Below are 25,365 nucleotides of genomic sequence, written 5' to 3'. Positions count from 1 at the left end.
TTCCTTTCCCCGCTGCTCTCTCCCAAGCCCAATCACACACCCAGAACTGCCTGTCTGCTTCTCCATCAAAAACGGAACTGTTCTGAACGACTGCAAAAAGAACTCGCAAACACAATGCTGCTTCGCCAAATGCTCGTCCTCGCATTTCCTGCCAGCACCTCTGCAGCAGCCCACCATCCCATCTCCGCCCTTCTGCCCTGCTCGTACACACTCCTCCGCGCCCTCAACTCCCTCTGCCTCTCCCTTCCTGCTCATCCGCCTCACGCCACTGCCACCACAACCATTGACCTCGCTCGCTGCACCGATGACTGGAGGGAAATGGAATGAGGCTGATGAAGTGTCGAAAAACACGTGAAACGGCAAAGGGAGCAGAAAACGAGACAACGACGAGGATGAAGAAGAGGATGAAGAAGAGGATGAAAAATATGGATTTGACTGTCCTGCTGCTGATGCCCCTGGTTCTGCTGGCTGAACGAAGAAGGCGAGTCATCGTATGCGTCGCTGAGACAGCAGAATGTGCACTCGAAGCACTCGAATGAAACAGCTGCTGCGGGGCAGATGCAAGCACAGGCAGCGCAGATGACTCGCAATGGCTCAGAACGCCTTCTGATGGCTGAGCTGCTATCTGCACAGGAGATGAAGAAGAAGAGAAAGAAGAAGATGATGAAGATGATGATGACAGCATTCTTTCCTGTGCCAAAGGCGCCTCCAAATACAGCGGCGTGCCCTCGAACAGCCGCTCTGTCTGCAACGGGTGATCAGATGTGCAGCCGGCGGGGTGAAATAAGCAGCAGACCGCCGGCTCAGCATGCTGGCCCAGATGCTGCCCATGCTCCTGATAATGTTTCAGAGGGGAAGAGGTGGAGTGGAGCCACGCACAAAACTGCAAGGCGAGCCAGATGGCTTGTGGAACGGAGAGCTCTCAGCACAGCTCACCAGCGGCGACGACCCCAACGGAGAAGAAGGCACCCCATGTTCGGAAGAGCCGGCGAAGACACATCTGCCGCAGGGTCACGACGAGGGAGGAGACGACAGCGCCAAAGACCAGCTGCCCTGTTGTGCCGCCTGCTGCTGCGCTGCCATCAGGCTCTTCAGCCGCTCCATCTCTGTCCTGCTCAAAGGCCATGCACGCCAGTGAATGAAAAGCGACTGCGAATGCGACACAGAAAGAGCACTGAGGACAGACAGCGATGCTCCCAGAGAGAATGCTGTGCACGGGACAAGCTGCGGGGCAAGCGCTGAACAAGAACAAGAACAACAACAAGAAGAAGATGATGATGGCGACGGTGATGGAGAAGCATTCACTGAGTGCGCCAAATGCATCGGAGACACACCCAGCGAGGAATGCTGCAGCCAGTGAGGCAAAACAGGGTGCGAACAGAGCACTGCTGGAAAAGGCGCAAACAAGTGCCTGAAAGGAGGGCAGGGTAATACAGATGGACAGAAGGCGCCGGCGCTCTCTGCTCCTGAAACATGTCTCTCTGCCGAAGCAAATGCTGCACCCGCCCCAGCCCAACCAGCTCTCCCCGCACACCCCAGCCGCCTCCCGCAAAAGCTTGCTGTGTGCAGCATCCCCACCCGAAGCAGCACTCTCCGATATCTTCCAACCGATGCTCCCTCCTTGCTCCTCTGCCCTCTGCCCTCCATTCAGAAACGACGGCGACACAACCAGCGAGGGCAGCTGCATGCTCCGCTTCTCCACAATCCGCCCCTCCCTTTCCGAAAGCGATCCAGGAAACAAACCATAAAAGTCCTCTTCTCGCCCAATCGCTGCTTTGCCCACCATTTCCTGTGCTGTTCCCAGAGCATGCAGACTAATGCAGCCAGACAGACACTCTCCCCAAAACGCTCCCAACGCCAATCGAGGCAAATGTCCAGCACACACCCCCCTCCAACCAACTCAAGCACTTTCGCGTATGCCCTCACAAACTGCTGCCGAAGCGCCCAAGCATCTGTCCCAAACACAAACACCCCTCTGTCTTCCTTCAAGTGCTGTGCCTGTCTCCTTTCCTGCCCTTCTTCTCCATTCGGAGTCATCATCATCATCATCATCATCATCATCATCTCATTCTTCTTTTTCTTCTTCTTCATTCTCTCCATTCTCTCCATTTCTGCATTGCTTGTCTGCTCCGCCCCCTCTTCCCTCCCATCCTTCCCATTCATCAACTCCCGCAGCTCCCTCCCATACCATGCCTCTCCACATATCCCTCTCTCCCTCTCTCCCTTTTCTCCCCCTTGCTCCCCCTTTCCTCTCTCCTTTGTTGCTTTCCCTTTCCTCCCTTCTTCCCCCATATCCCTTCCAGAAAACCCATTCACAAAGCAAAACCCTGCTTCTGCTTCCACTTTCAGCTTTCGAACACTTTTGCTCCTTTCCTGTCTGAAGCAGCAGCAGCAGATGATGATGATGATGATGATGATGATGTTGTTGTTGTTGATGTTGAATGGCTGCTGAGAACACAGCGCCGAGGAAGAAACGACAGAGTGTGCGGGCGTCGGACCAAAGACGACTGCCAAAAGCAGCTGAAGCGCCTGGTCGATGGCTGCTCCAAAGACACCCTCAAACAACCCTGCTCGTCTGCCTCGCTGCGCTGCGCTGAACACACACACCCAAACGCCCCCTTCTCTGAAGAGCCATCATTTCTCATCCGCCAACAGCCCATGCCTCTCGCTCCCTGTGCCATCAAAGGCTTCTGTGCTGGAAGTGTCACAAACGGCGATATCCCAACAAAATTGGTGGCCAGTGGAATAAGCGCATAATGCGTGCACAGCCCTCGCTCAGCTGACAGCGGCACAATCAGAACATAATCCTCTGTGGCACATTTCCAAACATTGAAAAGAAGAAAAAGAAAAAGAAAATTACCACAAATAAAAAAATAAGGATATAAAAATCTCACCAAAAATTACTCACAAAAGCCTTTCACGAACAAAACAAGCAGCTCGTTGGCCAATCGCCCACACCTTTCACCTTCTCGCCCAGCACCAAGTCCACCCTTGCCGATGCAAAACGGCCCAAAAACACTGGAGGAGCATTCTCTTCAGCCGACTCCCTCAAAATGCACCTTTCGAGCAGCTTGCTGCCAGCCAAAGGCCAATCCCTGCAAAGCTCATGTGTGCAGCTGCAGCAAACATCCACCCAACACAAATGCAAAGAAAGAAAATAAAAAATAATAATGTGGTGATTATTCCATTCAAACAAATTCAGCCATCATCAACCTGACAAAAAGACTGATGAAAATACAAACAAATAATTTTCTTTCTTTTTTTCCCCACATCTGCTCATTCACTTCACCCAGTTGCACATCAACATGGGCTTCCTTCAACCCCTCGCCCAATACCTTGTGTGTGTCAGCACAAACACCATCGGCGCTGCCAGCTCAATGGAACATGCATTCAGACGGCACTCGCGAAACAATCTCGATCCCCTCAAACACATGCAGTCCAACACGCTCGCTCGAAACCAGCCGGAATTCGTCGTTTGTGGAGCACAGCGAATAATCTGCGTGGCATAAAAAAAGAATAAATAAAATAAATAAATCATTATTTCCAGCTCATTCGCAAAACAACGCAATTCTCAGTGCACACAGTTGTCATCTCCACCTGCTGGAAAGTATCCCTTCAGCCCAGGCTCGCTCAGCATCGACCTAATGCTCCCCTTCCAAATCACTTTCTCGCAAAACAAACGATTCTCGCAAGCAAAAGCCAAAAGCGGGTGTAGATTCGGCATCCTTTGGCTGCCATCAGAACGCACAGCCTCGGCCACACAGGGGAAACTTCGCTGACGGAAATCGAAATGCAGAGTAGTCTCCAACGCTGCGCTTCGCTTCCTTTCCAATCTTTAAAGACCAGTCAAATAACTCTCATTCAGAAAAACAAACTTCTTCAACAATGCTTTCCCCAGTGAAATATATCAGCGACTTCCCCAGCACTTCCGACCAGAACTGCGCCTGCTCAACCTGAAAAAGCCCTGCATTCCCAGACAATATCAAAAACTCTTCCAACACAACTGATTGCGCTCAAACTGTCTTTTCTGCCTTCCTCCACCACAAAACTCACGGACCCCTGGTGCCGCTCCAGCATCCGGCTGAGCGTCCCGAAAAACCGCACTGTGAAGTCCTCCTCCGGCTCCCGCCACCGCGGATGCTCTGAAAATGGAAATAAGCAAACATCGCCAAATCCAAAATGCACATACGCTCCTCTTGCACGACCACCACGTCCACAACCGAGCGCTCCAGCAGCGATTCGCAGAACAGCAGCGCCTCCTGGCTCCACGCCCAGGACGTCGCGCAATTGCACTGCTGATAAAAAAGGACAAACGCCCCCTGCCCCGTTTCGCACGGGACCAGCACCGACGGCTTCTCGCAACCGCCGCTCGACACATTCACAACATGGAGGACCCGGGTCATCTCATCTTGGAATCAAAAATACAAAAGCAAAAAACAAAAAACAATCAAGAATCCATTCCCATTTTCTTTTCATCAGATTTATCCTTCCATTCATTTTTTATTTTTTTTTATTTTTATCTTTTTCCGCCACACACACAATAAATACTCATAAAACAGCAAAGAAATAAAATAACAAATAAGGCAAAAGTGATGAAAAAAAATGAAGTGCTTTTTATTGAAATGCGAAGTGAGCAGGTTGTTGAGAATCTTCATTTCTTCTTCTTCTTTTTCTTCTTCACGCCCGCCAGCACCGAGCTCGATGCGCTCGATGCACTCGATGCGCTCGCTGCGTCTGCTCCTGCCTTGCCATCTGCGCTGTGCCCTGCTGCCTCCCCTGCCTCCCGCTCTCCTCGCCCATCTCCAGCCCCCTCCTTTTCCTTGTCCCTTCGCTCGGCCTCCTCCCCGTCCATCCCAATCGCATTCGCCCCAATCGCCCGCAGATCGATCGCCGACGCTGACACAATCGAATACCTCAGAAGCGGGTTGAACAGCCCCAAAGAAGGCAGAACTGCGGCAAGCGTCGGTGTGAACGGCGGACCAAGCGAAGGATAGAGCGGCCCGCTCATTGCACCAGCAGACGAAGAAGAAAAAGAAGACGAAGAGAAGGAAGAGGAGGAAGAGGAGGAAGAAAAAGAAGACGACGAGGAGGAGGATGACAACGCTGCTGACGATGTGGGCGGCGAAATCGAAGGATCGATCACACCCAATGCACACTCAAAGGACAGCAGCATGTTGTTGATCGCCATCTCTTTCTCGCTCGGAACCTGTTTGTGCTGTGCTGATGAAGAAGAGGAGGAAGAAGATGATGATGAAGGCAAGGCATCGCCTCCTTCGCCCTCCCTCTGCCACGCCATCGCCTCGTGGAACTGCACCACACGCTGCCCGTCCCCCAGCGGCAGCCCAAAGCAGATCGCCCCTTCCACCTCGTTCCTCCCCAGCTGCAGCAGCACCAGCTCCACCAGCAGCCGCGCCATCCGGAACAGCGCCCGCCGCCCTTCTTTCTTCCCCACCGCCGACTGCACCGCCTCCACCCGCCGCTTCAGCCCTGCCCCTGCCAGCACCCCTCCAGACGCCCCCGCCGACACCCCCGAAAGCACCCGCACCCGATCGTCCAGCGCCGGCTTCAGCAGCGCCAGGTGCCGGCTCACCGTCTTCACAACTGCGCTGTTCTCAGACGCCGTCAGAGGCGCCCGCCGGTCGGCTGCGTCGCACACATCCGGCAGCCGCAGGCACAGCGTGAAGAAGTCGTTGCGCTGGCACGCCTCCAGCACAGACGCAAACGACGGCAGACAGCAGCCCGACAGCCGGTATGCATCCCGGAAGATCCGCAGCGACAGCGCCTGCGGCGTCTGCGGATAGCACACACACAGAAGAGACTCCAGCTCCGAGTACGTGATTCCTCTGCACACTGCCCCTGGCGATGACGATGATGATGTTGTTGATGCTGATGATGATGAAGTCGATGAATCGCCACTGCATATCGCATCATACAGCGCCTTCATCGCCTCCTTCCGCTTCGCTGCCTCCGCCCGGTAGTAGTTCAGCAGAAACCCCAGAAACACTGACGCGTCCGCCTCCCCCTTCTCCGACTGCAGCCCCTCAAACTCCCCAAAAACATCTTGATCTTCTTCTCCGACGCCCCTTCAAGCACCGTGTTGATGCACTTCCGGCACATCCGGAACGACACCATCAGGAAGTTCTCGCTCTCCTCCATCGGCTGCTGCGGCAGCACCCCTTCAAACAGCACCGTGTAGCAGTACAGGAAGAACGACAGCTCGTCTCCCGTGAACTCCTCCCGCACAAACTTCCCAAACAGCCACACCTCCGCAAAGTCCTTCCGGAACAGCTCCACCCCGTACACCATCGCCCACCGCGCCGCCTCGCTCTTCTTCTGCGCCGTGTGCTTCTCCCCCAGCCACATGTACACAAAGTCCCCAAACCCCTGCCTCCCTGCCCCAGCCCCAGCCCCTGCCCCCGCCCCTCCCCACCCGGCACTGCCCCCGCCCACGTCTGCCGCAATCTTGTCTCCGTATATCCCCCGGATCGTCGACAGCGTCCACACCAGCGATGGCTGCAGCCCCGTCTTCAGCGGCGTCAGCAGCCGCTCCATCGGCACAGACGACCGCCGCGTGGGCGGCATCCGAAGCACATGCGCCGTTTCGTACGCCACCTGCCCCAGCGACCCTGACACTGCGCTCATCAGCCGCTCCATCGCTGTCTGCCCCGCCGGCAAAGGCACCCCGCCTGCCCCTGGCTGCCCTGCCCCCGTTCCACCACGCGAAGTCACTGGCCACTCCGACTCTTCCCGGTCTCGGCTGTCTGTCGTCTGCTCAAGAAGCATGTACAGCCGCTGCACAACAGTCGCCTTCCCTGCCCCTGCCTCTGCCCCAGCTGGCATCCAGTCCTCCCGCTCTCTCTTCGCATCCTCGTGCGGCGACAGCGGAATCCCATACACCGCACTCGCATCTCTTTCTTCTGCCTTTTCCCCCTCCCCTGCCTCCTCGTATTCTCCCCCTCCGCTCCTGCTCCTCCTCCTCCTCCTCCTCCCCGCCCCATCCCTCCCTCTCCCCCCTTTCTCCTCTGCCCCGCCTTCCCTGCCCCCGCCAATCTCCCCCCGCAGCACCTGCTCCTCCAGCTCCCGAACCTGAACAACCAGCCGCTCCACCTTCTCTTCATACGACGCCTTCATTTTCTTCTGCTCCTGCTTCTTTTGCGCAAGCGCCGTCTGCTGCTTCTCAATCACCTCCTTGAACAGCGCCTTCTGCTCGCTTATCGTCTGCTCCTGCACTTTCGACAGCGCCATAAGCATCTTCGTTTCCTTCTCCATCTTGTTCATCTTCTGCCTCACACTCGCATCCACTCCTCCTTCACCACCTCCTCCACCACCACCATTGGCCCCAGCACTGTTCTTCTCTGATCTCTCGCTGATCAATGATCTCGTTCCCTCGCTTCCGCCACCACCTCCTCCTCCACCTCCTCCTCCCCCCGCCGCTGTTTGCTTCGCCCACAACACTCACCCCGCTCCCCACTTTCACAACAACCCCCTTCCCGCTCGGGTCTGGCCCAACCACCACAGCGCTGCCATCCCCGATGCTCGCTGCAAACTTCTCCTGGCACTTTTCGCACAGCCCCGACGGCAGGATCAACGACGCCGAAGACGGAATCACCCCACCCCCTGCAGACGACAACGAAGAAGGCGTGGCAAGCGGCACCCCTGCCCCTGCTCCAGAACCTGCCCCTGCCCCTGCTCCCTCGCCGTCCTCGCTCACCACCCCGCCCTGCTGCGTCCGCCGCTTCTTCTCCTTCTCAATCCCCACATCAATCAGCGCTGCCTTCTCCTTCATCGCCACCAGCTGCTCCTGCAGCTCCTTCACCTCTGCATTGTACTTCTCGCTCAGCTCCAGGATCTTCCTCTCCCGCATCCGGATGATCTTGTCCTTCTCCTGCAGCTGCTCCGCCAGCCCGCTCGTCCGCTTCGAGATCCGCTCGTCGTCCCGGATCTTCTGCAGCAGCATGTTGAACTCCGAGTACCGCTTCTCCATCTCCTGCTTCGCCTCCTCGTGCTGCTCCTTCAGCTCCCGGATCTGCCGCCCCAGCCCCTCCTTCTCCCCCGCCAGCTCCGCCACCTGCGCCTCGTACTTCACGCACGTCTCGCTCAGCATCTGCGCTGCATTCGCCTTCGTCCTCTCCAGGTCTTCCTCCTTGTTCCTCAGCTCTTCCCGCAGCCGCTCTTCCCGCGCTGCCCCCGCCTCTTGCTCCTTCCACAGCGCCCCATACACACGCGCATACTCCACCCGGATCCGGTGCAGCAGCTCTCCTTCCTCGCTGCACCGCAGCCCCAGCATCTCTCCCACATCTCCAAGCGTCACATCAATGCACATCTGGTTGTGCATAATCTGCTCCCCCGCCCCCAGCCGGTCCATCTCCTTCGCCTCCATCAGCTCTTCAAACCGCTCCCCCAGCCGCCGCACCCCTTCCCTCGTGTACGTCACCAGCGGCCCCCGCGACTCTCTCCACATATTCCCCTCCATCGGCATAAAATAGCTCCCCCGTCGCTCCATCGCCCCAAACGTTATTTTCCTCGATGCCAGCAGCCTCGCCCGGCTCATGAAGTAGTCGCTGTCGTCAATCTGCGACGGCGGGTTCCTGAAAAAAATACACCAAACAAAATTCAATCACATTTTTTTTCATCGTTCAAAGGAACTGCCACACAAATCGCCAGCCCTGTCTTCCTCCATCCCGCGTGGCTCCTCAAAGGCCAGTCCCGCAACAGCTGGCGCAGCACAAAAACACCCACGCCCGCAGAAGACAGCCAACTCGTCAAAAACAAAACAACAAATACCCAAAGCACACACTTGAGTCAATCGCATCCTCTCTCCGGATGGGGGTCAACGATCGATCCAGCAACTTCGTCTGCCCGCCCGCAGCCCCAGAAGCGCGCTTCGCTGTGCTCGAAGGCTGGAACGGCGTCGAGCGCAATTGCGTGCTTCCGCCCCCAAACGGCGACCCGGCGCGCTTTATCTGCGATGGCAGTGCAGTAGGTGTCAACTTCTTTCCGTAGTCCATGTGCACACAAAACACATAAAGCTCAGAAACAGAGCGAAAACAGCAAACAAGAAAGCGAACAAAAAAATGTTGGAACAATCAATCGTTTTGACAACTCTTCAAATGCCCCAGCACTGTTGCTATCTTATTGCATATGTTATTTATGTGACAGTAATATTATCATTTTTGTTATACTCACTTGTATTCGTGAGATTTTTGGAGAAAATATCATGAAGATAAAAAAAAATATTCAAAAAATATTTTTTTGCTCAAAAATGTGAAATAATTTTAATACAAAAGTGCAGGTGTGTGAAATGAACACGAAGCAAGTGCAAACAAAAAAAACGTTGACATAGCAAAAGAAAAGTGCTTGCAATGAAGTTGTGAGGATGATTCCCAAAACAGGCAAGACTCATTCAAAAGACACATTGAAAAGAAAGGTTGTGATAACAGCTCCATCCGACGAAGCAAAAGCAAACAAACCGAAATAGAAGGGAATGGCAATTTGTTGCGAGAATAAATCACTTATTCTTTTTGTCCGCTTGTCAATTGCAACCTGCTTTGCTTTTGCATTGAAAATATCTTCAACTTCTCAAAGACTCCTTCTTTTCCTTAACTTTCACAACTTTCTCGCATCTTTGAATAAGTTGATGAGCAAATAGAAATCCATTTCCTCTTCCAAAACGATGCTGATGAACGATGATCCAGAAAAGTTCGAAAGAATTGTTTCAATGGAATCTTCTTCCATTCTTTGCTTTCACAATCATTATTGCAGTTTGTTCTTTTCCTTTTCAATCCCTTTTCAATCAAAAAACAGACTTCAACCTGATTTTTCTTCTTCATTTTCCATATCAATCTCTTGCCCCAAAAGAAATTCTCCCAGAAAACTGAAATCCGTCAGGCATTTCTCAAATAACTTTCAAAACCCAAAAATATGAAAAAATAAAAATAAAAAATTTCATTTTTCATGAAAAAAGTCAATAAAACAAAGTCTGTTGCATACCAATAACAAATATTATCTCTTAATGCAACCTCTTTGCCTCAACAAAAAATATCCATTTTCGCTCATTTCACATTTTATCCTTTTTCCCTTGAACTGAAATTCCATCTCTATCTGTGAGAAAAACACATCAAAAACCCAACTCAAATGCTCGAATAACCTTGTTCCATGCATCCCATCCCTTTTGTAAAAAGTGTCCTTTTCAGCCAATCGAGGCAAAAACAATCATTTCTTTCAAAACATCGAAAATCTCTTCAAATAAAAATATCACAAATAATTCACCAAAAGACATACATTTTCATGTGGCGCAGAATAGCAAAACTTCCACCGCTCACATCTCTTCTGTTTATCTGTGAAACCAATCTTCACATCATTCATTTCTTTCCCAATTGCCTTTTCTCATGAAAATACAGCCAACGTAATTATATGCTCTAAATCATGTGTTGTTCCATCCCAGAGGCAGATATCGCTGGACGGAGAGCGACGGCTGAAATATCGGAACATCAACAAAAATGGATGAATCATTCTCTATTATTCATCGGATCATAAATAAATGTTGAAAAACAGCAAAGGAGAATATTTATTTCTATATGAAAATATGATATTCATCAAAAATTGAATGTTATTTTTTTTTCGTTGAAGTGCCCATATTAGTCTGTGATAGAAAAAAGAAAAGAAAGCAGTTGGAGAGGCATGATATTTGGACTGTCAGGAATATTATATTGTGTGTGGATAATTAGTGTGGGGTGTGTGTGCAAGGGTTCCACAAGTGATGGAGCAGGATTTGTTGAGGAATCAGCGAAAGAAGGAGAATTGGATTATCCAGAAGGCACATGGAGAGAGAAGGCTCAAAACAACAAAATTGGAGATGGCCATTTGTTTGACACATATGTTGAAGGAAAAGAAGGTGGAGCGAGAGAAACCTGGAAAGAGGCGATAACAATGAAGAAATGCACAAAACGGTGGAATGGGAGAAGTGGAGAGATTGGGAAAGTTGAAAAATGGGGTTTTTGTGATGAGTGGAAAATGTGGGGAAAGGGGAGTGTGTGTGGTGGGAGTGGGGTTGAGGGAAGTGTTGTTGGGGTCAATTCATCAATTCAACTGAATTTGTTGGGATTGAGGGAAATGGGTGGGGAGAGTGTGCTCAGGGCATCGGATGGAAGTTCTGTTGAGGTGAGTGGATGTGTGATTGGAGTTGAGAGAGTGAGACCCCCCTTTGATTTGTGTGGGAGCTGTGGATTGTTCACCAACATTTCCCTCAGATCGTCTTCAACTTCAACTTCAACCTCGACTGAACAGATATTTCCTCCACTTTTCTCTTCAAAAACAGTGGAAGGAGAGATTTCAGAGAAATGCCACATTTCTGTTTGTTCTTCTCATTTCTCATCTTTTTGTGTATCTTCAGCTCCATTCCTCTCATCACATTTTGTATCCCTCTCTTATTTGACCTTCTTCAACATCTCCACAAATCCACAGAAAACAAGACAACTGGGTGAAGGGCAGAGCCAAACATCATTTCTGATGAGTGGATGCACATTTTCATCAGTGTGGGATGTTTATGATGGGGGAATTGTCTCCTCACTCAACAGCCCCTCATCGTCATTGTCTGCCTCGAACGCCTCGTTTGTCAGGTGCTATCGGTCTCAGAATGTTGCAGTCAGCGGGAGTGAGGGGAATCCATCGAAACCAGGGAGACAGCAGATTGCAGACAATGGGGCGAATTCATTCACTTGGTGTGTATGGAATGGCTCAAAAACTACTGGAACAAGTGGATCTTATTCAGATGGAACTTCAAATGGTGGAGCAATTTACATGTATAATCTAAGATCTGGAACGCTTTCAGTGAAATTTTGTTTGTTTAACGACTGCACTGCATATTATGCTGGTGGAGGAATTTTTTGCGTTTCAATAAATTCCATCAAGATTGAGAACAATTCGTTCAATGCTTGTATTTCTCAAACTTATGGTGGCGGAGGATTGTATGCAAATTCGATTACTTCGTGTGTCAGGGTCAATGGGTGCGAATTTAAGAGCTGCAACGGAAAAAATGATGGAGGAGGACTTTTTCTTAATTCTTTTAATGTTTCTGGATCTTCATGTATTGGAGCAGAAAGTGGAAAAGGTGAGAGTGCTTGTGTGTTTGAGTGTTCATTCACTACGTGCTCTCTTACACATTCAAGTGGTGGAGGGATGTATTGCTACGGTGTTCCAGCTGCATTCAAAATGAGGAGCCTCCAGTTTATTTCGTGCTCAGCAGTGTCATATGGCGGAGGATTGGATTTCAGGCCATATCAATCAACAGCTCCAAGTTACAATCATTATTGTTATTTCTTCTTCTTCCACGATTGCAGATGCACAACCACTTCTACTCCATATGGCCTCGATGTGTATTTGGAAGATCGATACAATTTCTTCTCATCGAACAACCCGTTCTACGAATCTTATACAACGAATAGTAATGATACGAGAGTGTGCCTCCAATATTATAACGGAAACAATTGGGTGAATCAACATACAGAAAAGAAGGGATGGCTGAAGGAAGGGATGAAGGAACGGTATGTTGTGGTGAGTGGAAGTGACGCGAGCAATCTGTGTGGGATGAGTGAGGCAGCACCTTGCAAGACAGTGGGGCATGCGTTATGGACATGTGCTTTGGGGATGAGCTCGACAATCATGTTGATGGGTGGGAAGCACGTGAGTGAAGGGGCGACGATCAGTGTTGGGGAAAAGACGATTTCTGTTGTTGGGAGAGGGAAGACAGTGAGTGTGATTGGGACAAGTGCACTTTCTTCGCCTGCAACAACGCTGTTTAGCATATCTTCTGGCCAACTGGAGGTGGGGCATGTGGGGATCGACCACAACTCGATGAGAAGTCCATCGCCGAGTGTGTTTGTGGTGTCACTGGGGAGCGGGGCTCTTTCGCTGGAGGATGTGGTGATCGACTCTTCGACACCAGGAGGGAGTGTTAAATCAGCATCTGTGTTTGAAGTGGCGCTGAGGCAGCTGAAGATGATTGACGTTGAGATCAAAAATATGAAAATGAGTCGATCACTATTTGCAGAACCATCATCAGCAGGATTGGCATCTGGAGAAAGTGTTTTAGCGAATGTGACAATTCGAAATGTGAATCGGACAACAGGTGATGGTGTGGTGATGGCAAAAAGCGTGATGGCGGGAGAGACATTTTTTGTGTGGAACACAACAATAGAAGGATGTGAGTGTGTGAATGGAAATGGCGGAGGGATAAAGGTTGAGTTGGCTTCTTCAACAAGCCAAGTTAGAATTGGAGATTCAACTTCACACAGTGGAGGGATAACATCATTCAAACAGTGCAAGTGCAGTGGATGTGGAGGAGGAGTGATGCTGTGGCTGGCAGATAACTCATTTGATTTTGCGATATCAGCAGTGAGTTTTGTTGGTTGCAGTGCAACATTGGGAGGAAAGGATGTGTTTGTGAATGGGAGCAGACTGGTGAGCGGGACAATAACAACTGCAAAGCTGAATGTTGGACACAATGCATCTATTTATGATGAGCTGATGGGATATGACCGGAATGAGGGAGAGATGGGAATATTCCCATTGAATGTGTTTTTTGACACATTTTCAGGAGCAGCACATGTGGGGAAAGCGGTGAATGGGTATGGAGGATATGACTCGTGGTTTTGTGGGTTTGGGTATTTTCCATGTAAAACCATCTCTCATGCAGTTGAAACAAGATTTGCAACAGGAAATAAAATTATTGTGTTGGATTCAGGGTTTGAGTTGGGAGAGGTTGTGTCGATGGCAGGGTCATATGAATGGGAGGTGTATTGTGGGGTTAACAAGACGAATGTGAATGTGAGAGTGCCGAGTGGAATGACATCTTCGTGTTTGATAAATGTTGAGAGCAAAAGTTCCATAAAGAACATTGGGTTCCAAATTCCATTTTCGTTATCGAGTGCAACATCACTCATTGTTTTGACCAGCTCATCACTCACACTCACAGACTGCTCAGTTGCTCATATATCAGAGAGCACATCGAGTGTGGCCTTTGGATACAGCATTGTGAATGCGCATGGTGGGAGTCTGAAAATGGAACGATTTGTAATTGGTGGAGCACTTGTGTTTGGAGCTCATTCAGCGATTGAATTTTGTGAAGGAATGACGAGTGTGATATGTTCAGGATGCAATATCAGCGGAGTCAAAAGGAATGAGGGAGATGGAGGATGGATGAAAGGAACAGTTGGAACGAGTGGAACGTTGACAGTTGATGGATGCAATGTGAATGGGTGCAGTTGTGTTGGTGGAAAAGGAGGAGGAATATATGTTGGATTGAAGGGAAATGGGAATGTGGTTGTGAGTGGAACAAGTGTGATTGATGGGAATAAGGCAGAGAATAATGGAGGGAGAGGAGGGAGAGGAGGAGGGATGTTTGTATTGATGGAGAGCGAGGGATGTGGATTGACAATTGGGCAGAATGTGAAGTTTTCGAAAGATCATGGGAATGTGGCAGAATATGGGAAGGATGTGTTTGTTGATTGTGGGAGTGGTGTGTTTTTGGAGTCAAAAGTGAATACCAGCTCATTTTCATTTTTTGACACAAGCACAATTCCATCAGATGTATTGAAACTGAGTGGGAGTGAAAATGGTAATGAAAGTGAAGTGATTCCACTGTTTGTGTATTTGTGCACAATGGGGTCAAAAGTGCTTGTTGATGGGAGTGGAGGAAATGGGATGGACCACAACCATTGTGGGTTTGAGGCATTCAGGTGCTTGACAGTTGATTATTGTGCGAACTCAAGAATGAGCAGCACTGTGAATGAAATAGAAGTTGTCTCATCTTCGTCAATTGCCAAGGAAATAACAGGACCGTCATTTGGTGTGAGTATTTCAGGCAGAATAGTGTCATCAGATGGAGAGAGGATGGAAGTGAATGTGAGTGATGGAGGATCAGCCACACAAGATTGGCTTGTTGGATGTTCGAGTTCACTGACAATGAGGAGACTTTCATTTGTTGTGAAAGGTCAGTTGAAAGCAAGGAGAAGTGCATTCATCCATTCAACATCAACACTCAATATGACGAACTGTTCAGTCTCATTTGAGAGTGGAGCATTGACAGATGGAAAGATAGGATACAGCATCATTGATATGGCAGGAGGGAATCTGATTGTTGATGGATTTGTGATGGAAAGTGGAGGGACACTGACAATGAATGGGAAATCACCAATAACGATGACAAATGGAGTTCAATTGGAGATTTTGAATAGCAGAGTGAGTGGAGTGGAGGTGAATGTGGAAGTTGCAGGTGGAAATGGAGGAGGGGGATGTTTGAATGTTGGGATGGGGGTTAATGGGAATGTGAAAATTGAAGAAAGCAATTTTTCATCAAGATGTTCAGGTGGAAGTGGAATGAAAGGAGGAGGGATGATGATATCAGTTGGAAGCGGAGGAACATTGAGAGCGAAAGGAGTGAATTTGTCAGAATGTGTTGTGCCATCAGAGGATGTTGAGAATGGAGGGAGAGGAATGGGAGGAGGGATGTTTGCTGAAGTTGCCAATCAAATGGGAACATTTTCATTGGAAAGCATGACATTCAGTGGGTGCAATGCATGGAAAGGGAAGAATTTATTTGTGGAAGCACAGGATTTATCGGCTGTCATCAACAGCACCTCAATTGGATTCAATCCAGAAATTGGAATAAATGTTGCAGACTTGAATGAACTTTGTGGAATAGAGAGTGGCAAGCCAGAGCTTATTGTTCCACTTGTTGTGTTTCTTCGGACATTTTCATCACCAGCATATGTGAGTGGGAGAGGACAAGGAAGTGAATTCAGGCTGTGTGGATATGAAGATTATCCATGCAGAAGAATTGGAGAAGCGAGTGAATATCGATATCCGAATTCAAAGAGAATGATCAGATTGACAAGCACATTTTCATTTGATGAAGAAGTGAAGTTGGATGAGGAGTCATATGAGATTGATTCGAGCAACAAAGATGTTGGATTGAAAGTTGGAGGAACAGGAACAAAAACACAAGAAGCATTGGTGATGAACAGTGTTTCATCAACATTGACAGGGATATTATTTGAATTGGGAGAATCGATTTGGGAACATACATCATTTGTTCATTCTTCAGGAGGGACATTGAGGTTTGCTGATTGTGGGATAAAGATGGGAAATGGAGTGGATGCAGTGAATTATGAGTTTGCGAGTGCAAGTGGAGGGAATGTGGAGATTATCCGGATGAGTTGTGGAGGGAGTGAGAGAAAAGTGAAATTTGGAATGAAGGCATTCATTGTTATTAATGGAAATGGGGGTGCTTCGATTGAGGATTCGTTGCTTGAGAGTGTGGAAACAACAAATATGAAGGGATTGATTGAGTATTCGTCATCATCGAGTTCATTGACGATTGGGAATGTGACAGCACAAGAATGTGTGATGGGAGGAAAAGGACTGATATGGGATGAAAATGGAAAGAAGCTGGGGATGAGGAATTGCACGATTATGAAGATGAGCAGTTTGGAGGGAAATGGGGGTGTTGTGAGTGGAGAAGTTGGAAATGGATGTGCTATTGAGGTGAATGATGTTGTGATTGAAGGATGTGGAACATTGAAGGGATGTGGAGGAGGGATTGCAGTGATATTGAAGGGAACAGGAGAAATGCGTTTGGGAAAGAGTGGAGTGGTGACATCGTTTGAGAAATGTTCAGCTGGAGGTGAGGGATCAATTGGGGGATATGGGGGAGGAGTGAATTTGGATTTGAGTGACAATTGTGTGAATAACTTTGTGTTGACAACATTGACGTTCAAAGACAATGTTGCAGCTGAGGGAAGGGATTTGTTCATTTCTTGCAAGAAACTGAATGAAACAGTGACGAAGGAGAGGTTTGGATTTGAATACAAATATGAAAATGGAAAAGGAGAAGGTGAATGGATGGCAGTTGATATGAAAGGGATTGACAGAGACCATTTTGCGGAGAGTGTTGATCTTCGGCTGTTTCTTGTTGAAATGAAGGGAAGGGAGGTGTGTGTGTCGAGGGAGGGGTATGACACATTGGGATGTGGGAGCGATGGATATCCATGCGAATCGATGTGGAGTGGAATAAGCCACATTGACAGAAGTGAGACAGAAGGAGAAAGGAAAGTGAAAGTGAAGGATGAAGGGACAATTGAAGATGTTTATTCATTCACAGATGCACTTGTGATTGATGGATGTGTGAATGAAGGAGATGAAACCAAACACAAGCCTATTCAGTTTAATGAAAGGATCAAAGGGAATTCTGCATCATCATCTTCATCTGTTATTTCATCAACAGTTTCACTCAGCTTGTTATCATTGAAATTGCAGATTCCAAGTCAATTTGAGCCAAATTTGAATTCACTGATCTCATCGAGTGGGGTTCTTCAACTCGAAAGCTGTTTATTTGAGATCTTATCATCAACGGCCATTCAATACTCATTGATATCCACAATAAGTGGAAGTTGCACATTGAAGGGATGCAGTCTGACAGAATGTTCATTTTCCATTTCACCACTGGTAATGGCTTCTTCTGTTTTGTTCGAAAACAGCAACTTTTCAAACATTAGGAACACTGGAAGTGGTGAAGAAGGAGGCGTTGCAAAAGTTACATTAAAAAATGAAGAAGAATTGGTGATGAAATCGACAAATGCATCATCTTGTTCGCTTTCATCAGGCAATGGGAAAGGAGGATTCTTGTATTTGGATTGCCAAAATTGTTTGAATGAGAAGCCATTTCTTTTAGAAAACGTTTCATTTTCAAACAACAATGCAGCCATTGGAAAGAATGTGTTCATTTTGGGAAAGGATTTTAATTCTTCTGTGATAAATGAGTCATTCAAGTTTGATTACTCATCAATGAAGGATGATAACAATTTGTTTGTGGGAAGTGATGATTTTCATTCAAGCAAAGATTTATTCATGTTCCTCATTCCATTCAGCTCATTTGAGATATTTATCTCATCAAGTGGATTTGATGTTGCACGTTGTGGAAGTGAGGAAGAGCCATGCTTCACAATGTGGAAAGGGATGAAAAATATGAGAGATGAAGATGAAAATAAAACAATTCAGATTGAAGGATCAACTTTTATTCGAGATTCATTCAACGTGTCCAATTATCAGATCAAAAAAAGTGTAAAGATTGGAGAAGAAGATACAAAAGCAATATTGAATTTTGAAAAGTCAATAGGAAGTCAACCGGAATATTTCATGGAAAATGATATTCATCTTGAATTGACGAATATCCAGCTCCGATTAACATCGGGATTCGACAACTCAGCCAAAACGATTATTTCAAGCAGAGCTGGTGAGTTGGTGATAACTGGATGTTCATTCCATTCAGAAGCAGGAGTTAATAATGGATTTGATTGTGTATTCGTGGATGTGATTGGAGGAAGTGTGGAAGTGAATGATTTGTCGATTGAATCGTGCAATGTTGGAAACAGTATTTTTGTCATTCACGATGCTGGAATTACTTGCCATTTTGTGAATATTCGAGTGGAATCGTTGAATGAAAGCAGAGGATGCATTTTATCAATCAAGAAATCTGAACAAGGATTTAAGATAAATGAAGAATGTGTAAATATTGAGATTAATAATTCATCATTTTCAGGAGTGAAGAGAAGTGACAATGGACCAAACATTTTGGAATCAAAGAGTGAGAAAAGGATTTGTTTGGCTGTGAATTCGAGCAACATCACAGAAGACAAAGCAGAAATGAGTGAAAAAGGAGGGGCAATATTCTTCACATTGGGTGTATCTGGATCGATGAAGATGATTGACTCAACAATCAGCCAATGCAGCTGCACCAATGGAAAAGGAGGAGGGGTGTATCTGGCAACAAAGGAAAGAGGGTTTCTTGATTTCACATTTACGGGAATGAAATTCAGTTCAAACACAGCAAGAGTGGGGAATGATATTTTCATTGAATGCTTCAACATCCCATCCCAGATCAATGAAAGCCAATTCCAGTTTGATCTTCGAGAGAATCATTATTCACGAATTAATGCTATATATGGAATTGATAGTTGTGAGCACAAAGAAGATACAGATCTTATTGAATTTGTGACTATCCATCAGAGTGACACAATTGTTGTGAGCAGTGTGAATGGTTCGAATGACAGACAATGTGGAACAAATGCTCTTCCATGTGATTCAATTGAGCATGGACTGATGCATCTGACATCTGAATATGTGAGTCTATTGTATGTTGACACTGAGAGTGTGATTGGAAGAGAAATAAATCTGGAGGAGATGAGTCTGAGTTCGAAGAGCAGAGAAAATTGTAAAGTTGAAGTGAAATCAAGAATTGAAAAAACAAAGGATTCTTTGATTTCAACAAGAGAAACAGTCTCGTTGGTGAGAGTGAATTTTGTGTTTGATTCAAATTTCATCTCTTCACACGAATCATTGATATCACCAGAGGGAGGGATTCTTGAGATAATAAATTGCTCATTTGACTCAAAACAATCGGCTGGAGAAGGAAGTATAGAATTAGCAAACATTCCATTTCTCATTATAAAAATGGAAAAAGGAGAATTACAACTCATGGAATGCAAGATATCAAATCTCATTCTTCATGAATCTTCATTATCTCTATTATCATCACTTGCATCAGTCATCGATTCATTAACGATTTGCAATTCAACAATTTCAAAATCTCTGATAGATGTTTATGAATACGGGCAATTGACAATCAAGGATTTCAAAACAGAAAATATCACAGTTGAAGGAAATGAAGAATCATTGATATGTTGCCTGTCAATGAAAAAGACGATGCAATTGACAAATTGCACAATGGGCAGAGTCAGTTCAAACAAAACAAAAGGGAAGTTGATAAAGCTGGGGAATTGTTTGGATGTGAAAATGGACAGTTGCATTTTCGATGGGAGTTCAAATGAAAGAAACGAACAATATTTAAATACAGAAGAAGAGATGTGCAGATGGGAAGGATCTCTTGTGGATGTTGCGAAGAGTTCTGTGATGATGAAGGATTCAACAATCTCGAATTCACCAGAAGGTGGAATAACAATAAATGGAGGGGCATTGATCGTTAATGATGGAAGATTTGAAAACAATAATCCATCAATTGAAGGATATCCATCGCTGAGAAGGAATATCATTTGCTCAGATTCAGGAACATTGAATGTTGTGTGTCTGAAAGGAGGAGATGGATGGGAAAGAAATACATCTCTTTGGATGTTGAATGATGGGTGCAGTTTTGAAGGGATTGCTTCAGAGAGGGATTCATCATTCTTCATTCCTGTTCTGGAGAGTGTGGAAGCAAAAGAAGAGACAGATAGAATGAAATTGATATTCAAAGGAATGCTTCTTATTCCATGCAATTTGTCATTCTCAGTTGTGAAGAAGAAGGGAGAAGAGAAAGAGATTGAAAAACACGATTTTGATAGAAATGGGCTATTATCAGAAAGAGAAGCAGAAGGAAATGTGGAGAAAGATCTCGTCAGCAGCTGCGGAGATGATATTGAGGTGAGTGTGCTCATTTTATTCGGAGTTAATGATTATCCTTCATCAACAAATTCATTTATTCTGAAGAATGCAAGTGAAGCAAAGACAAATGGGGATGAAAGGATTGCTGAAGGAGGAAAAGAAGGAAAATCTTATTGGTTGTTGATTGTGATTGTGCTTGTTGTAATTCTGCTTATTGTTCTGATTGTATCTATTGTTTTGGCTGTTCGATGGAGAAAGGAAAAAGAAGAAGCGAAAAAATACAAAGAGATTGTTGATGATAACATCAAGAAGGATCCGAAGGCATTTGAGATGGTAACGATGGAGATGTCACCAGAGGCGCAATGGAGGAGAGAAGAGAAGAAGAATGAAGAGAATGCAAAGAAGAGGGTGTATGAAAAGAAGATGGTGCATTCGGAGTCAGAAGAGTATTTGTTGGCTGAGAGTGGCTCCACTGAATATATTCTTGGAAAGGATTCAGACAAGATTCCTGAATGGGCACTGGAGATAGAAGAAGAAGAAGAGATAAGGAAGAGAACACCATCACCATCCATCTCATCCACAGACACAAACACAACATTTGTGAGGATGGACGATCTGTGTCCGACCACCTCATCGATATCGAATCTGGTGGATGCAATTGCCTGCTCATCACCACATGAGAAGCTGATTGTGGATTTGAGGGATTCGCTGTTCATGCTGCTTCATGGGAGGAATAAAACAAAGGAGATGGCGATAGGCACATTGAAGGAAAGAGAGCAGACAGCAGCAGAAGTGCTGCTGCTGGTGGCGAATTTGGCGCTCCACTCGTTTGACGAGATGGAAGTTCCGCTTTCGTCTCTGGAGAATCTGAGTCCGCACATTGTTCTGTTTTCGGAGCACATGGTGATCTGCATTGCACTCCACTCAGACTGCTCGTCAGATGATGACTCAGACTCATCATCCATTTCTTCATCAACAGATGTGACATCTGCCAGTGATGATGATGATGATAGTGACTCTCTGCCCTCATCAGCATTTAAGGATGAGCCCGACAACTGGAATGATTGTTTGAGATGGAAGGCGCCAGAGCTACAGATGAAGAGGAAGATAGGGGCAACGAAGGAGTCGGTTGTGTTTTCGATGGGGATGATGCTGTGGGAGATTCTGACGGTGGAGATTCCGTTTGGGGAGTATCCGGCAGAGGTGGCAGGGCAGAAGATTGTGAATGGGGAGAGGCCGGAGATGGAGAAGGTGGCGGGGTCGTCATTTGGCGGGGTTGTGAAGGGGTGTGTGGTGTGTGCGCCTGGAGACCGGTGTGGGCTGGGGGAGCTGAGGCGAGAGCTGGCGGCGGGGTGCGGGCCAGGGGCGATGATGGTGACAGCATCGGATGCGCTTTGCCTGGTGGATGGGTCGGTGATCAGGCGAGACAAAAGCGGGGATGAGATTGTGCCGAGCAGCTATTTGAAAGGGGAAGAGAGAGGGATGGCATGAATGGACGATTGATACAAACGAAATGAAAAGGAAAAGGAGAGAAAAAGACGAAGAGTTGGAGGGTTTGAACGATGGAAATGGAGGCAGTTGAATTGGAGATGGACGGATAAAAGATCAAGTGGAGTGAAACGTGTTTGCAATTTTTGTTGTTTTTGTTGGGTTGTATGTGAGTGAGTGATATTTTTATTGAATGGAATTATTCTTTCGTTTTTTGTTTTCTGTTTTCTGTTTGAAGTGTTTGATTTGCATTTGCATTTGTCTTTCATTCACATTCATTTTTCCATTCTCTCTCCAATGGAACATTTGAAGCCTCTGGTATGTGCCAGTGAACAGTTGGCGCACATATCAGTATATATTAGTATGTATTTGTATGTATTGGTGTGTGTATGTATTTGGCTGTGCTGTGATATACTTTTGCAATATTTATCTTTTCATCATTTTTGGAGCTTCTGTTTGGTCTTCTTCACAACAAAGAAGATATACGTGTTTTCTTTTCTTTTCTTTTTTAGTTATTTAGTCATTTCAAAGGAATGTTATTGGGAATGAATAAAAGAGATCAAAACAAGAAATGTGAATGGTTAATTTGAAATCATTGTGTTTGAAATCTCTTTGAAATTGAAACTTTTCAAACCTCAATTTTCCTCCATCCTTTATGCAGTCATCTTTATGAAACGCTCTTCGAACAGGATGATAAATGGTGAAGGTTTTATCTCTCGTTACATTTTTCATTCCTGAATGATCAATGTTCTTCAAATCTCCACTTTAGGCAACTGATTTTTTTTTGAAGATAAAATAAATTGTTGAAGAAAGATTGATGACCGAAGCGAGACGCTGTAATTCATTGTTGAAAAAGGTGATCGATGATGTGCTTGTTATTTTTCCAAAGAAAAAAATAGTTTTTTATTGAGATTTTTGACATTTCAATACAAATGAATAACAACACTGTTCAATGATATTGAGCAAGGACAATATGTTGCGAAAAGGATATTCACTCACAAATATCTTGCTTTATTCTGATGGATAGGCAAATGAATCTAACACGATAAAGAAAATGACATCGAATTAATTATGAAAAGCAATACATGAATTGCAGAAATCATTTTTTCTTTTCTGAAAAAAATAACACATTGATATTTTTTTTTTGAAAACTTCCTTTTGTTTAAATATCATGCAAAATAAAATTTTCATTTTTCGATAAATATTTTGTTTCCACTTACTAAACTTCACAAGAATGTTTATTATTGCATTGTCAAGCTTGTTTTCCCATGCTGTTGAATTCAGTGAGTTGGATTGAAAATATGAAGAAAATGTTCAGTTTTCATTTTATTCTGAAAATTACACAAAAGGAGCTTATCACAAATTTTTGATATATGCAATAAAGATAAAAACATTATCCATTTTCGGAGAAACACGTAGAAATTAGATTCTCAGGATTTTTTCACCAAGAAAATTTGATTAAGTGTTATCATTTTATCTTGGCCCTTTTTCTTTATTCTGACCCAAAAAAATGAAGTGAAAAAAATTCAAAAAACAACATAATTAAAAGAAAACAAAATCAGAATTAATTCTTCTGATAACTTTCCTTTTTCCTTCAGCTCGATTTAATGCATTATCTTTCTTTTCTTCATCAGAATCATCGTTTTTCACATGAAGAAATCTTCTTTTTATTTTTTTCTTTTCATCCACAACAGTCTTCACTTCATCTTTCTCCTTTTCATCCATTTCATTTTTCCTTTCAATATTCATTTTCAAATGATTTTCCCATTTCTCTAAAAGATTTTCGTCGGTTATCACTTTTCCATAAAAGTTGAATCTATTTCTTCGGGATGGAAGAGGGTAAATTGAAGATTCGGGCAGTTTCAAAAGAACTGGCCCAGAAGTATTATGCAGAACACCACTGCAGACAAAAGCTTTCTGAATCACAGAAGGAGACAATGCAGTGTGGATGGCTTGAGGCAGAACGTCGGAAATTGCTGCTCGTTTGGAGGAAGATGAAAAAGAAGAGGGAGCCTCAAATCTGTTTGTCAGTTCAGATTTGAATACAGCAAACACTCCTCTGTCTAACGGCTGACAGAGGTGTGTCCTGTGTGGCACGAAGGTTAGAACGTCGACTTGTTGCTTTTGGAATTCTCGCCAGATCGATGGATCTGCGCGAGATCCATGCGAATCAAGGAGGAGAAGAATGTGTTCGTTTTCAAGTGACATGCGCTTTCTTCTTTCGATGATAGAAGGCAGAAGAACAGTGAGAGCATGCATTTTGAAGCACTCGTTGTCCATCCAGCCGCTTCCATTTGCCCATATCTCATGCGTTGGAGATAGCAGGCATTTCAGTTCTTCTGGCAGCTTTGCACTTGGCCACAAAATGACTGAAGGAAAGGCATATCCGTCCGCTGCAACAGCTGCTACGAATGTAGAATTTATCATTCTTGGATGTTCTTTTGTGAAACCAACTTTCGCATCAGCAGAGTGCGTATCAAGCTATTTTGAATCTGAGGGAACGCACGTTGAAGATTTGTCGATGTTGATAATAAGAGCTGGCTTGTTGTGAAACTTTTCATTCAGATCTTCGAGAATTTTTCATTAGTGTTTAAAAACACTTTTGCACGAAACAGCCAATCTGCTGATGTCCAAATTCTTCGGCGTTCCAGTCATCAGCTCAGGATGACGCTTGACAAAGCCATGTGTGGCAGATATTGAAACTTCGGTAAATGGTGCGTCTTCGTCATTGTTGTCGTTTATAACATTTTCTATCTGAAAAACAAATGATTAAAACATATTAATAAAAATTAAACAAACCAATTCTCTTGTTTTTTTCAAAGTTAAACATGTTCCAGACTTTGCTTCAATGTGAATAATGTCTAAAACTCTTTGTTCCTTTTCGCCCACTACTGCTGCAGGTCTGCCAACTTTTCCAACAAGCCTTCCTTTTCTCAGTGCTCGAACTGCATTCTTTATTCCTGCACGGCTGAATTCCTTGGAATTAATAGCATCCGGAAAGCGAACTACTCCATCGACAACGATGTGAGCCATTCGCTCCAGCCGACTGTAATAATTCCTACACTTGCGTGAAGACATTTCTCTCTGTAATTTACTGACCTTCTTTTAATTTTGTTTTTGTGGATATTTTCATTTTTATAATAATATTTTTACGATTATAACAATTTTTTATTTTTTTATAGAGATGAAATGAAAAAAAAAATCGAAAAATAACGTTTTAAACAAACTGAAGGTTTTATGCCCCATGTAACCCTCCAATTCCACACAGAAGTTCAATGAAGGGGCTAAACCCCCACATCTCCCCCCCCCCCCCATTCGAAATTGGGTTTGTTGCAAAATGGATTTATTTTTATCTATTGAATTCATATATATACTTAAAAATCTTTAAAAATATGAAATTGTGGGAAAAGATAATGATAAATTAAAAAAAAAGGTTTTGATAAA

The 25,365-nt window shown here is 45.4% G+C and overlaps 5 protein-coding genes across 5 annotated transcripts; 1 reads left to right on the top strand and 4 right to left on the bottom strand.

The window, feature by feature from the left end:
- Positions 1-32: 32 nt before the first annotated feature.
- Positions 33-2,292, bottom strand: MONOS_18086 (uncharacterized protein; the record flags this gene model as incomplete). Its single annotated transcript, XM_067871069.1, has 7 exons — positions 33-50; positions 112-468; positions 509-835; positions 950-1,111; positions 1,165-1,347; positions 1,535-1,814; positions 1,886-2,292. 7 exons carry the CDS (start codon positions 2,290-2,292, stop codon positions 33-35), a joined length of 1,734 nt encoding a protein of 577 aa, XP_067721853.1.
- A 53-nt stretch (positions 2,293-2,345) lies between these two features.
- On the bottom strand, positions 2,346-4,403 carry MONOS_18085 (uncharacterized protein; the record flags this gene model as incomplete). The annotated part of the gene is made up of 7 exons (XM_067871068.1): positions 2,346-2,809; positions 2,959-3,074; positions 3,430-3,496; positions 3,583-3,775; positions 3,876-3,964; positions 4,020-4,142; positions 4,190-4,403. 7 exons carry the CDS (start codon positions 4,401-4,403, stop codon positions 2,346-2,348), a joined length of 1,266 nt encoding a protein of 421 aa, XP_067721852.1.
- A 94-nt stretch (positions 4,404-4,497) lies between these two features.
- MONOS_8463fu15721 (uncharacterized protein) lies at positions 4,498-9,008 on the bottom strand (the record flags this gene model as incomplete). The annotated part of the gene is made up of 5 exons (XM_067878877.1): positions 4,498-4,837; positions 6,094-7,440; positions 7,484-8,588; positions 8,655-8,715; positions 8,798-9,008. 5 exons carry the CDS (start codon positions 9,006-9,008, stop codon positions 4,652-4,654), a joined length of 2,910 nt encoding a protein of 969 aa, XP_067721851.1. The 3' UTR covers positions 4,498-4,651.
- A 1,672-nt stretch (positions 9,009-10,680) lies between these two features.
- MONOS_8462 (uncharacterized protein) lies at positions 10,681-21,924 on the top strand (the record flags this gene model as incomplete). The annotated part of the gene is made up of 1 exon (XM_067878876.1): positions 10,681-21,924. The coding sequence occupies one exon, from the start codon at positions 10,681-10,683 to the stop codon at positions 21,922-21,924; it is 11,244 nt and encodes a 3,747-aa protein (XP_067721850.1).
- A 1,539-nt stretch (positions 21,925-23,463) lies between these two features.
- On the bottom strand, positions 23,464-24,999 carry MONOS_8461 (uncharacterized protein; the record flags this gene model as incomplete). The annotated part of the gene is made up of 3 exons (XM_067878875.1): positions 23,464-24,326; positions 24,522-24,675; positions 24,721-24,999. 3 exons carry the CDS (start codon positions 24,997-24,999, stop codon positions 23,464-23,466), a joined length of 1,296 nt encoding a protein of 431 aa, XP_067721849.1.
- Positions 25,000-25,365: the final 366 nt, after the last annotated feature.

The sequence above is a fragment of the Monocercomonoides exilis genome (genome assembly GCF_001643675.1).
Source record: "Monocercomonoides exilis strain PA203 chromosome Unknown scaffold45-810774, whole genome shotgun sequence".
Taxonomy (NCBI): domain Eukaryota; phylum Preaxostyla; order Oxymonadida; family Polymastigidae; genus Monocercomonoides; species Monocercomonoides exilis.
Note: the sequence above shows the minus strand (reverse complement) of the source record. Positions and strands in the feature narration are given on the sequence as shown.